This window comes from Magnolia sinica, chromosome 6 (genome assembly GCF_029962835.1).
Source record: "Magnolia sinica isolate HGM2019 chromosome 6, MsV1, whole genome shotgun sequence".
In the NCBI taxonomy this organism is placed as follows: Eukaryota; Viridiplantae; Streptophyta; class Magnoliopsida; order Magnoliales; family Magnoliaceae; genus Magnolia; species Magnolia sinica.
Window position 1 is genome coordinate 12,613,086 of NC_080578.1, and position 12,498 is coordinate 12,625,583.

General features: G+C 40.2%; 1 protein-coding gene across 2 annotated transcripts; it reads left to right on the top strand.

The window, feature by feature from the left end:
• Positions 1–7,046: 7,046 nt before the first annotated feature.
• LOC131248304 (putative glycerol-3-phosphate transporter 1) lies at positions 7,047–12,330 on the top strand. 2 transcript variants are annotated; one of them, XM_058248536.1, is made up of 4 exons: positions 7,047–7,203; positions 8,616–8,744; positions 9,422–10,486; positions 11,520–12,330. In XM_058248536.1, the coding sequence occupies exons 3-4, from the start codon at positions 9,490–9,492 to the stop codon at positions 12,086–12,088; spliced, it is 1,566 nt and encodes a 521-aa protein (XP_058104519.1). In that variant the 5' UTR covers positions 7,047–7,203; positions 8,616–8,744; positions 9,422–9,489; the 3' UTR covers positions 12,089–12,330. The 2 variants fall into 2 exon arrangements, with proteins under 2 accessions (XP_058104519.1, XP_058104520.1); XM_058248537.1 differs by lacking the exons at positions 7,047–7,203; positions 8,616–8,744 and adding an exon at positions 8,783–8,973.
• The last annotated feature ends 168 nt before the right edge of the window (positions 12,331–12,498 follow it).

Sequence of the window (12,498 nt, forward strand, 5' to 3'; positions counted from 1 at the left end):
TATCTCAACCGTTTGCGTGTTGGCCACCTATTGAAGGGTTCGGATCCTTTCAGCTGTAAGAGTTTTGGTGCAACGGCCATCCGTGGTGGGGCCCATTAGCCCACTTGCAGATTACAAATTGTAAAGCTGAGTAGCGTCAGAATGTAAATGGTGCCCTGATGGTTGCTTTCTGTGCTAGTAGATCCAAACCGTCAATATAATGTGTACACCGTTGATTGACTATATCACTTTTTTGTTTTCTTCTTCTTTGGATTGGATTATTGTGACTATCCGATCTGTGACCATTATATCGGACATCTCCTGAATCCGACGGTTATAAATTCTTCTAATTTGGAAATTTTAGACATCAGTCGTTGATCGTGGGTCCATCCGCACCAATGTCTCTGATCACCGTAATTTGTGTTCGACGTGCATTCTATCCTGGTATACCAGTTTCTGCAAATGCGGCCCTTCCAAAACGTTGATCTGATGGCGGGATACCATCTTGGATGGCGGATTGGGTGGTGACACCAACACCGATATCCCTGATGACCCGACACTGTGGGCCCACCGTGATGTGTGTGTTTTATCCACACCGTCCATCCGTTTCACCAGATAATTTTGGTATGTGGTCTCAAAATTGAAGCATATCCAAGGCTCATGTGGATCACACCACAGGAAATAGTGGGATAATGGTGTCCAACATTGAAGCTTTTTAGAGCATATTGTGATGTCTGTTTTCCATCTAACCCGTTCATAAGGTCACAAAAACCTGGATGAAGGGAAAAAAATAAATATCAGCTTGATCCAAAACTTTTGTAGCCCACAAGAATATTTCAATGGTAGGCGTTCATTTCCCACCTTTTCCTGCGGTGTGACCCATCAGATCTTTGGATATGCTTTAATTTTGGCCCCATCCCCTAAATTGAGCTATCAAAATAGATGGACGACATGGATAAAACACATACATCATGGTGGGCCCCACATAGTCCGGTCATCAGAGACATCGGTGGTGTAGTTGTGGTCACCACCCAATCGGTTTCCCTTGGTTGGGGGGATTCATGTAAAAAAAAAAAAAAGACCACAGGTTGGAAGATATTGACCCTCGAATCGGTGGCAGTAAAATACAGTTAGAGTGAAATGCACAACAAAGGCCAGAGAGCGGATATCCAGAGACTCCTGTCATGGAATATTCAGGAGCATCCGCTATTTGTGGTGGTGTTCATTAATTCAAAGGTTATTATTTGATGCATCACGACCCTATATTTCCTCTTTAGATGATCCCGCTCTCGAGTTGCTGACCTTAGAAATCAAACATGGTCAGATTGCAGCGGAAAATCTCTCTCAATCCCCAAGAGCTGATAAGCAAACTAATCACATTTCAACAGGTAATGCTGCAACTGATGTTTTAGAAGGCGTTGAATCACCTCCTCTTCTTCTTCTTTTTCTTCTTCTTTTTATTTTTATTTATTTATTTATTTATTATATGGCAGAAATTAACAACCGCCGAAGTCTCCAAATACGAAATATTAGTTATGAAGTTTGGAGGATTAGAGGCGCGGTTTGGGTAGATCTTTGAATCCATCGAGGTCGGTGGATTCTTAGCTGTGGGGCCACTGTGATGTATGTGACTTACATCCACACCGTCCATCTATTTTTACAACTCATTTTAGATCATGATTCCAAAAATGAAGCAGATTCAAATGTTAGGTGGACCATACCATAGGAAAAAGTCGTGATTGAATCCCCACCATTAAAAACTTCGTGGGGACACCGGAATGTTTATTGCCTGTTGATATGGTCACAAAGACCTGGATGAAAAGACCACACATATATCAGCTTGATTCAGAACTTTTGTGGCCCACAGGACGTTTTCAATGATTGATTACCAATGTTTCTTGTACTATGGTCCACTTGAGATTTAGATCTGCTTCAGTTTTAGAATCATACCTTAAAATGAGTTTTCGAAACGGATGGACAGCGTGGATATAAGGAAAATACATCACCGTTGGCCCACGGTAAAAGGAGCAGGGGAAGGCGGATTGGCCGATAGAGCGAAACAGAGAAAAAGAGAAACACTACAAGAGTGGAAGTGCTGTAGAAGCTCTGTTCAAAGGGTCCTTGAAGCCAACTTATCTGCGACACGTTCCTGCCTTTGCAAAAAGTACACGGTCAAATCCACTTCTACAAGAGGCTTTTCCCTGCCTATTAATATGTCCAAATAAAGTCAAAAGCCGAAAAGAAATACGGTAGATGATTAGTAGGGTTGGAATTCAGGACATTTAATTATTAATTTTGATATAAAAATGTGTCTAATTTTTTCCTTTCCTTCTTACATATCAAATTAAGAGGTATTTTACTCCGCATATACGCTACTCATCAACAATATCTACATCTAGAGCTGGGCATTAGACTGAGTCGGATCTGATTGGGTCTAATTCGACTTGGTCCGAAATTTACATGACCTGATCCGGACTCGGTCCGGATCATCTGACTCGAACCGATCAGAACCATCGCTGGCCTGATCCGATCCGAGTCTGACGCGATCAGGAAAATCGAGTCGGATCAAGTTCGGCAAGGTTCACATTCATTTTCAGTGAAAATTATTATCCTCGTTGCTATTTTCGGTGTGGTCCATTTGAGCTTTAAATATGATTCATTTTTTTTTAAATGCTGTAAAATAATCACGAAAAATGGATAAACGGTATGGATATAATAAATACATCATTGCGAGGCCCATGTAATCTTGATCTCATTTGACTCGTTTGTACAACTCGGAGCTTGAAGCGCGTCTCCTATCGTCTTTGCACGACATGTTACTGTGTTGATGTGTTGGCGTGTGGGCGCGGATTAGATACTGACAAGGTCAGTACCAAATTGCTAACGTCACCAAGCTCTGTGGACCCTACCATGATGCGTGTGTTGTATCCATACCGTCCAACCATTCGTAGAGATGGTTTTATGGCATGGGGAAAAAAATGAGATAGATCTAAAGTTCAAGTGGACCCACCACAGAAAACCATGGGATCAGTCACACCCACCATTGAAACATTTATAGGGCCTACCATGATGTATTTTTCAAATCCAACCTATTCATGAGTTAACATAGAGATAAATGAAGTGAAAACAAAAATATAAGCTTGAACGGAGACTTCTGTGGTACCTAAGAAGTTTTAAACTGTGGATGTCATTGTCCCCACTATTTTCTATGGTGGGGTCAACTTGAACTTTAGATCTATCTCATTATTTTTCTCATGCCATAAAACGATCTCTTCAAATGGATGAACAGTATGGATACAACACATGCATCATGGTGGGGTCCACAAAACTCGGTGACGTCACTACCGACTTTGTTAATATCTAATCTGCACGACACGTACGTACAAGCTAAGGCTACATGATACAATGTTAGTGGCGGTGAGGGAAACCATAGAAAGCAGGAAAGACACTAATGAGATGTCTGCTATTTATAGCTCAGATTAGACCTGTGTTAGTTTTACACCATTAAGAAAATGATGGTGATTATCTAGAGCTTAGCCAAGTGAACACGCTTGTGCAACAAAGCTCACCCCATATGTACTAGCATGACATGATAACTCCAAGATCTAGTCCATTCATCATAAAGGTATTGCTATATTGATGCCCCGGCCTAAGAATCATCTTAATCCAATCATCATGTGGGCCATGAATTGCAAAACAAAGATTTGGCTATGAAAATTAACCCATTGGCTTGTTTCCAATATTGGGCCCTCAAGTTGAGTGTTCCAAATTTATTTTTTTTGTGAAAACACAGACAAGGTTGGACCAACCTAATATACGGATTGGATCTTGGTGCCATGCTGGCACACGTGTGTCATCTAACACATGCCTCTACACTTAGCAAAACTAGACTATCCAACTGTACACATGGCACCGTTGTGAGGTAATCTAAACCATCAAAATGAAACTGTTGTGGATGGAGCATGACTGAATATTTGAAACGAAGGTAATGTCAACCATCAATTTGATAGATGTTAATTGGATGGTTAGAATAACTTGATTGGTGTGACTTCATAGATATGATAAGACCGACAATTTGGACAATGGGGATAGCTATGCATTAGTGTCACATGATATGAGATGAGTCACCATCACTTTTTAAACAGTGCAAAACTAAAATCAGAGTATTTCAAAACTAGTAAAAACATGCGAATTGTCTTTCACTGGTGTCCTGACGCTGATGGAATGGGATGGGATTGGGAGGATTTAGTGCTCGTCTTCGCACGACACATATCTACAGGCTACAACAGCTATATTATATAGCTAGTGTGTGGTACACCGGCCAATTTGTACTGAGTAAACTCTGTTGGGGCTCACCGTGAATGCATGTGTTTTATCCACGCCGTCCATTCGTTTTTCTATATCATTTTAGTGGTTGAACCCAAAATTGATGCATATCCAAAGCTCAAGTGGACCATACCAAAGGAAAAAGTGGAAGTATTCATAAGAATCACTTCGGATCGGATCGGTCCGGATCCATTCGGATCGGGTTTTTGGATCAGGTCAGTCCAGATTGACCATGACCCGATCTCAATTCGAAAAACTGTCGGATCTGGATGGCCTTACTTGATCCGCACTAATCAAGGCCGTCGGTTTAGTTTGAAACGAGTCGGATCGGGTCTGATTGGGTCAGATCTACCAGATCGGGTTAGACATGGACAACTATATCTACATCTACTCATATCTTTTATGTTTTCATTTCTTTAATTTTCACCTACCTAAGTCCTAAAAAACTTAGGTAGTATGTCTTAGTACTATCTATATATCATTATTGCTATTTTTTTGTACTTTATTTTACCTATCCTGACCTTACGGCCCAATATAATATGACTTAACTCTATTATATTGGAAGTTATTATAAATCTCAAAAAAAACCGTACAGTTTTATAAAGTAGAGACATGTTGTACGAATAGAAAATGGTACCTAACTTTTTTTTTTTTTTTTTTTGTTTTCCTATAACCGAGACCCTTACTCGAAATCTATAGTTGCATACGAATTACAGAAGTCACTTGAGTTGCAAAATTTTTTGATTCCTCACCTTTAAGCGATTCTGCAGTTTTTTTTGTTGGTCGTAAATACCAAACTTTTTTTGTAGTGATAGTCACTAAAAGTTGAACACACTTTTACGCCTGAGTCAAACTTGCATTTCAATTAAATCAAGTCAGATTCGACAAATGAAAAAAGCTAAAAACGTGTAGGGGCATTATTATGTGCCGCCTTTGCGGGAGGGCCTTCACAAATGACTGTAACGAGTCTTCATGTACAACTATAGCTAAGGTTAAGGCTAAAACTAAAAAGGGTTTCAATTCTATCTTGGTATCCATCCCCAGCCAGGGTGGCTAACAGTGAAGTGTGAATTGATAGTGGGGTATACTAACAAGCTAATTGAAGGCCTTCTTTTTTCTTTTTTTTTTAATCTCCTTAAAAGGTGAAGCGTTTTGAAAGAACAAGGAAGCGAGGGTTTAGTAGGAGGTGATGACATGTTGCTGATTTGGATAAAGGGTAGAGGTAAAATACGGCATGGCTTACTATGATTGACTTTTAGGGAGTGTTTATTTTCTTAATTACAATTGGCAATAAAAATAAATAAATAATCATTATTTTCCATGTGAAATACATGTTTGCCGACCATACACAGTGACCTTTGATTTGACTTGACACTAATACTAAGGAAAAAGTTCAAAATTTTGTGGGGCACACCATAATATATGTGTATGATCCAACCCTTCCATTCATTTTAACAACTCATTTTAGGGCATGAATTCAAAATTGAGGCAAATCCAAAGTGCAAGTAGACCACAATACAAGAAATAGCAGGATTAAACACCCACCATTAAAAACTTCTTGTGGGCCATAGAAGTTTTGCATCAAGTTGATATTTGTGTTTTTCCTTCATTTGTGTCTGTGTGATCATATGGTTAGGTTGGATCATATATACACATCAGTGTGAGACCCATGGATGGCTTCACATTTCAATGATGGACGTCAATGATATGCAGTGTGGTCTGCTTGAGTTTATAATCTACCTAATGTTGTTTGGCACAAGCCTTAAAATGATACGATAAAATAGATAGATGGTGTGGATCAATCACATATATCATGGTGGGACCCATAAATTTCACTCACTCGTTTCCATCTGCTTTTTTCAAAAAGTAAATTTATAAGAAGATGCCTAATTACCCTCTCTATTTCTCCTCTTCCAAACAATGGGAATAAGTTATAATTACTTATTTACCACCATTTACGGTGCTACATAAGAAAACAAACCGCCCAAGGCCCTAGTCACACATGTGATTTTCTCTTTGGTTAGCAAGGTTTGATAATATTGCATCCTACCCCACCCAGCTTTAAGTGGCTACGGTCATATATGAATCTTGTCAACACCCGTCATACATTTTTTTTCGTATCAATTTAGGGTAAAAATTCAAAACTAAGGCACATCCAAGTCTCAAATAGACCACACCATAGGGTAAAAATTCATAAAGTTACGTAGACATTGATGAAGAGAAACACGAACTTCAGCTCCATCTAAAACTTCTGTGCCCCAAAAAAGTTTTTCAACGGTAAGATTTTAATACCCGTTGTGTTGTCTACATTTGTCTGGGATCTACCTCAATTTTGGCTTATATCCTAAAATGATACGGGGAAAATGGATGGACGGTGTGGACAAGACACAAACAATCACGGTGACCACTCAAAACTCCTGTCGGTTCCCAGCTGGAGACGGGCAGGGGTAGGACGCAATCCGCGCGTTCCTTTTACTATTGGTGGGGCACAGATACACGGTAAAGAAGCGAAACAAATGAACGGTCTACATTCAACTGAAGAAAATCTAAAGATTTTGGGTTATGATCCATCTATGGAATGTCAGAGCGGACCAATAGTCCGGATTACTGAAAGATGGGCCCCATTTGTCAGAACTAAAAACCCGCGTATAATGTAGAAAGACTCGGGTCGCGTATCACGTAATTCCTCTTCGGCTCCGACCGAAGAACTGAGGCTAGCTTTTGTAGTTCAAAGCCCAAATGAGGGATATTTATGTAAATCTGATTTTCGAAAACCAAAGGGGTGACTTGCGTCGCGCTACTAAAAGAATCCAACTGCTCCCTGGATTCTTTCGTCGAACAGAGGCTGAAGGTTTCTGAGAATTGATTTCTTCTTTCTTTCTCCTCCGCTGCAACAGAGTAATCTCTCTCTCTCTCTCTCTCTCTCTCTCTCTCTTAGTGATCTCATTTTCGAAATTCAACCCACGTGAATACCAAAAAGAAGAGAAGATCATCCCATGAGTTTCTTGTGTGGGGAGGTAGAAATAGCTGTGATGAAACTAGCAATCGAAGCCTTTTCTTTTCTTCTTTAGATATTTTAATCGTAAGATGATTTTTTAGCCAAAAACAGCTTTGGAAGCTAATTTTGTTTAATGGGTGTTGGTTTTTTTTTTTTTTTTTTTATTATTATTAAATTGCTGATTAGAATCTTAGGTTTTATCAGATTTTATTTATTTATTATTATGGGTGCTGGTTTGGATGCTTGAATATGAAAAGAGGAATTTCATTGTGGATTTTTAATTAACTTTTTTTTTCCTTGGTTTTAACGTGGAATTGTCCGGAATTTCTAGATTTTTTTTAAATCTGGGGAAGCTATTTTTGGATTTTTATTTTTTATTTTTTAAAAAAAAGCAGCTTTGGTAGCTAATTTTGATTAATTGGTGTGTATTGTTGGATTAAGTCAGTGTTAGAATCTCGGGTTTATCATTGATTGCATGATAGTTGAAGTTAATTTGATCAGATTCTATCTTTTTTTGTTCTTCTTGTTGTATTTAGTGGTTTCGATGCTTGAATCTGAAGAAAGGAATTTCAATTTGGATTATCAATTTTAACTTTTATTCATTTATTTTGGTTCTTGGTTTTGATGGGAATTGTTTGGAATTTCTAGACTTTTTCTGTCTAATTTCTTGAGATTAAGAGTGTATTTATGAACTATGGTCTAACTGAAGGTATGGCCCTTGATAGAGTGGAATGGTGAAGAAGGATTCATGTAGCTGACCCCAATTAGTCCGGATAAGGCTTAGACGATGATGATGATGATGACTAAGGGCATGTTTGGTTGCACCAAACTAGATTGATGAATCATGAAATATCATGATATTTGGTTCAACCATACACGCCCTAATTAATGTCAATGGATTTTATTACTATGTGATCCATGAATCGAGTTATTATTATTATTATTTTTTAATTTACGGGGAATGGCTGAAAATTGTACCATGAATTTTAGGAAATGAATTTGCGATAGGGCCCTGCACTGACTGATAGATACCCCCATCCATTCGACATCTGGTTATATAATAGTACAAAAACTGTTCTGTTTTATAATCAAAACTTGAAAGGTTGGGTGAATTTTTGTGTCGTAGCTGGATTTGAATTTCACTTGGTATGCTTTACATCTCCCTGATTTTCTTGATACTAATTGGAGAATGAAAGATTGTAATTTATGAGTAGAGATTGATGGACTTACAAAGTATGATTGGAGAAAATCCCCCAATTCTTTTAATTGATTGAATACGTTGGCTGATCGAGCAACTTGATTGAATGTGCAGATAGAAACTAGCCTGGGAACAAGCTCAGAGATGGTGATGATTCGAGAAAGGGTTGCAAGATTGTTCTTTTGATTAGCCAATCGAAGATCATTGGCGTTTGTTCTCTCGCTCCTGATTCAGGAATTTGAGGTATTTGCTTGTAGTAGATGAGTCTGAAAAGTAGAAAATCTGATAGATCAGTTTAAGGACCCCTACTAATCTTATTTGATCCAGTAAGCTAAGGGGCGATTTACCCTTTGATTGGCCACATGGGTGATCAAACCCAGAAGAAACGGCAGCTATAGTTGGCATGTGGAGCTCGACACCTTTGTAAACCAATCAAATGGCGAGTTGGGCCCCTCTTTTCTTACTCAAGCAAGTAAGATTAGCATTAGATATTTCTTTTAAGCTACGGCGACTGCTTGAACATAACCATTACAACCACTTGAATTTTTATTTTATTTTTATAGCAGAAGAGCTGAGATCCAATAAAAAAACCTTTGTAAATGTACAATGTGCATCTAAGCATGTCTAAGTGCATCTAGGCACGTTTTAAGTGCGTCTGGATGTGTCTAAGTGACTCTTTAAGTATGTTGACAAATGCACTTAGACCACACTCAGACACAGTTAAATGCACTTAGATGCACTTAAAGACATTTCAATGCACTTAGACTCACTTCGTATGCATACAAAGCTTTGTATTGGATCCTGTCTCATAGTAGAGTAGAGGCTAAGGCAAGGTTCTCTTATACTATTTTCTTGCTTGCACCTTTGGTCCAATGACCTGTTGTGACATTCTATTTTCATTTCCTTTTCTTTTTTTTCAGATTGCTTTCTTGTTCCTGTGAAAGAGTCATATATCCCTAGTTCCATTGTGAACTGTAGAGTTTCATTCATGGGTTCATTAGAGGAGACGAGAACTGAAACAAGTAGCTCTAAACCCTACGGAATTCGCTTCTTAGAATATGTCAAAAACTCCACTCTCACATACAGAACATACCAAGCCATTGTCCTAATTGTAACATTTGTTGCATACGCAAGCTATCATGCCACCCGAAAAACCACAAGCATCGTCAAAAGCGCCCTTGATCCTGAGACAACTGAATTGAGCTTCTCCCCATGGTCCAGAACTCACTTGCTTAGATCAACCCCTCAGATGCAAGAGAAACGAGTCCTCAAGAGTGGATGGGCCCCATTTGATGGTTCAGATGGCACTGCCATGCTTGGAGAAATCGACGTGGCCTTCCTCTCTTTCTACTCAATTGGTATGTACTTTGCTGGGCATTTAGGTGACCGGTTGGATCTAAGAGTCTTCCTCACCATTGGAATGGTGGGGACGGGTCTGTTCACTGCACTCTTTGGTGCTGGTTACTGGTTAAACATCCATAGTTTCTACTACTTCTTGGTAATTCAGATGGTAGCCGGTCTATTTCAGTCAACCGGATGGCCGTCAGTGGTTGCAGTAGTCGGGAAATGGTTCGGTAAGAGGAAGAGGGGATTGATAATGGGAATTTGGAATGCCCATACTTCTATTGGGAATATCTCTGGTTCGCTGATTGCTTCGGCTTTACTGACGTATGGGTGGGGTTGGTCTTTTGCCGTTCCTGGTCTCCTTATTGCCTTTGTTGGGTTGATGGTGTTTCTTTTCTTGCCTGTTACTCCCGACAGCGTTGGAGTCGACAACGATGAAGATGAGTTGTTGAAGTCGCCCAAGAAGAATGAAATTACAGAGCCGCTTTTGGGGGGAGACCCGGTGGTTAAGGATAAAGCAGTGGGGTTCATTGAAGCATGGAAGATTCCCGGCGTCGCCCCTTTTGCTCTATGCCTGTTCTTCTCCAAATTGGTGGCTTATACCTTCCTCTATTGGCTTCCTTTCTACATTACCCATACAAGTACTCTCTCTCTCTCTCTCTCTCTCTCTCTCTCTCTCTCTCTCTCTCTCTCTCTCTCTCTCTCTCTCTCTCTCTCTCTCACACACACACACACACACACACACACACATTTAACGCTCATGGGCTTGTCATGAAAGCTTTGAAAACCAAAATACTACCAGATCCAATGGTGTTGATCTTGCGGATCTTCATAAGCCATTGTGATCTTTTGAGGCATGTCTACGTGATAGGTGTGTGCGCGCACAGAGGCACACAGAGACAAATAGACAGAAGTAGCTGATTACATCCCCACTAGATAGCCTGCAATATGTTTGAAGATGGAATAAGAACACTTGTACTTCTTCATTTTGTGTGTGTGTGTGTGTGTGTGTGTGTGTGTGTGTTTTCTTCATTAGATCTTTGGCAAGGAACCATTGTCGCATGGTAGCATTTGCACCAACCACTCGCAAGTCCACGTAAAAGAGGGTTGATGTCAGGTGGGCAGATGGTTAGCAAATTCTAGCTACCATGAGAAATAAGCTGCACACAAGTAGCTGGGACTTGGCTAGCAACTTCATAGTCGTTCCTTGGTCTACCTTGACCAAAGAGATCAATAAGAAGATTCATGGGGTGGAATCACAGTGAATTGGAATTGGTTCCACTTGATATATCCGGAATTTGTATTGTTATTTCGTGGCCCACTTGCATATAACCTGAAAATCGGCGCTGGTTCATAACCAATCTGCCATGTGCTTTGGGGTTGTCCTGGGAAACAGGAAGCACACCAGGCAGGTTCCAATTTTCATGTGAGATAAGAACAGATCTAAGCTGTTCTCAGCATTCTCATCTCACTTGAATTTTTTTAGTGAAACGTACTCATCCATTGAAAAACGGAAATTTTCCATCAAGCAAGGGAAAAGAAGTGCATTTGGACTCGTATTTTTGCAAACTCCAAGAAAATTTTAGTTGCTTATTTCTTTTCCTGTTCCTTCACTTTGGTAGCTGATACCCTTGCTGCTATTGTTGCTAATCATGCCACATTGTTATGTTGCAGAAATCGACGGTAAATATTTATCTGATGCAGCAGCTGGCAATCTATCAACCATGTTTGATGTTGGGGGTGTGATTGGTGGTATTCTTGCTGGTCATATCTCTGACCGACTCGACGCCAGAGCCATAACAGCAGCAAGCTTCATGTACTGTGCAATCCCAGCTCTCTTCTTCTACCGGATATATGGAGAAGTCTCCTTGTACGTGAATGTCGCGCTCATGATCGTTGCAGGCATGTTTGTTAACGGCCCATATGCGCTCATCACGACTGCAGTGTCAGCCGACTTGGGCACTCATGGCTCGTTGAATGGGAATTCACGGGCTTTGGCGACGGTAACAGCAATCATTGACGGAACAGGCTCTGTGGGTGCAGCCCTCGGCCCATTGCTGACAGGCTACATCTCTGCAAAGAGCTGGACTGGGGTGTTTACAATGCTGATGGTGGCAGCACTGATAGCTGGGTTGCTTTTGACTAGACTAGTAGTGGCTGAGGTGGCGGCGAAGATTGAGATGTCAAGGGCGCAAGCCGGAAATACGAATTCCCCAAGGCCACCAACAAGTCTTGAAGTGTGACATGTTTAGGGGGTGCTATGGAGGGAATCATGTTGTTGTTTTGATTTGGTGATCTGACTTCAAGGGGGTTTGGATTGAAATGGAAACATACCCTTCTCTCCATTTATTTAGAAGATGGGAGGAGAAGGTTTCCCAGCTGTTTTATACCTCTACTTGCTTTTGAGTTTGTGAGAGAGGGAAGCTTGAGGGAATTGTCTGTATGTACATTTTTTTGTAATTTTATCAGCTGAAGTTTGAATCAACTTTTTTTTTCCTTCTCTTTTTTTCCCCCTTAATAGCATTTGAGAGAGAATTGGGCCTGATAGATGTTGGGATTTAATTAAAATCAACGGCTGAGAAGGGTACCTTGATCACGTGTGGAAGTTAAGCAGCCCTTTTGAAGGTCAGCAATCAGATGGATAGGATTGTCT

Bases quoted from the DNA above. Each gene is read 5' to 3' on its own strand.
- LOC131248304 (XM_058248536.1), top strand. From the start codon at position 9,490: ATGGGTTCATTAGAGGAGACGAGAACTGAAACAAGTAGCTCTAAACCC. The intron at 10,487-11,519 runs GTACTCTCTCTC...GTTATGTTGCAG, and splicing joins TTTCTACATTACCCATACAA to AAATCGACGGTAAATATTTA.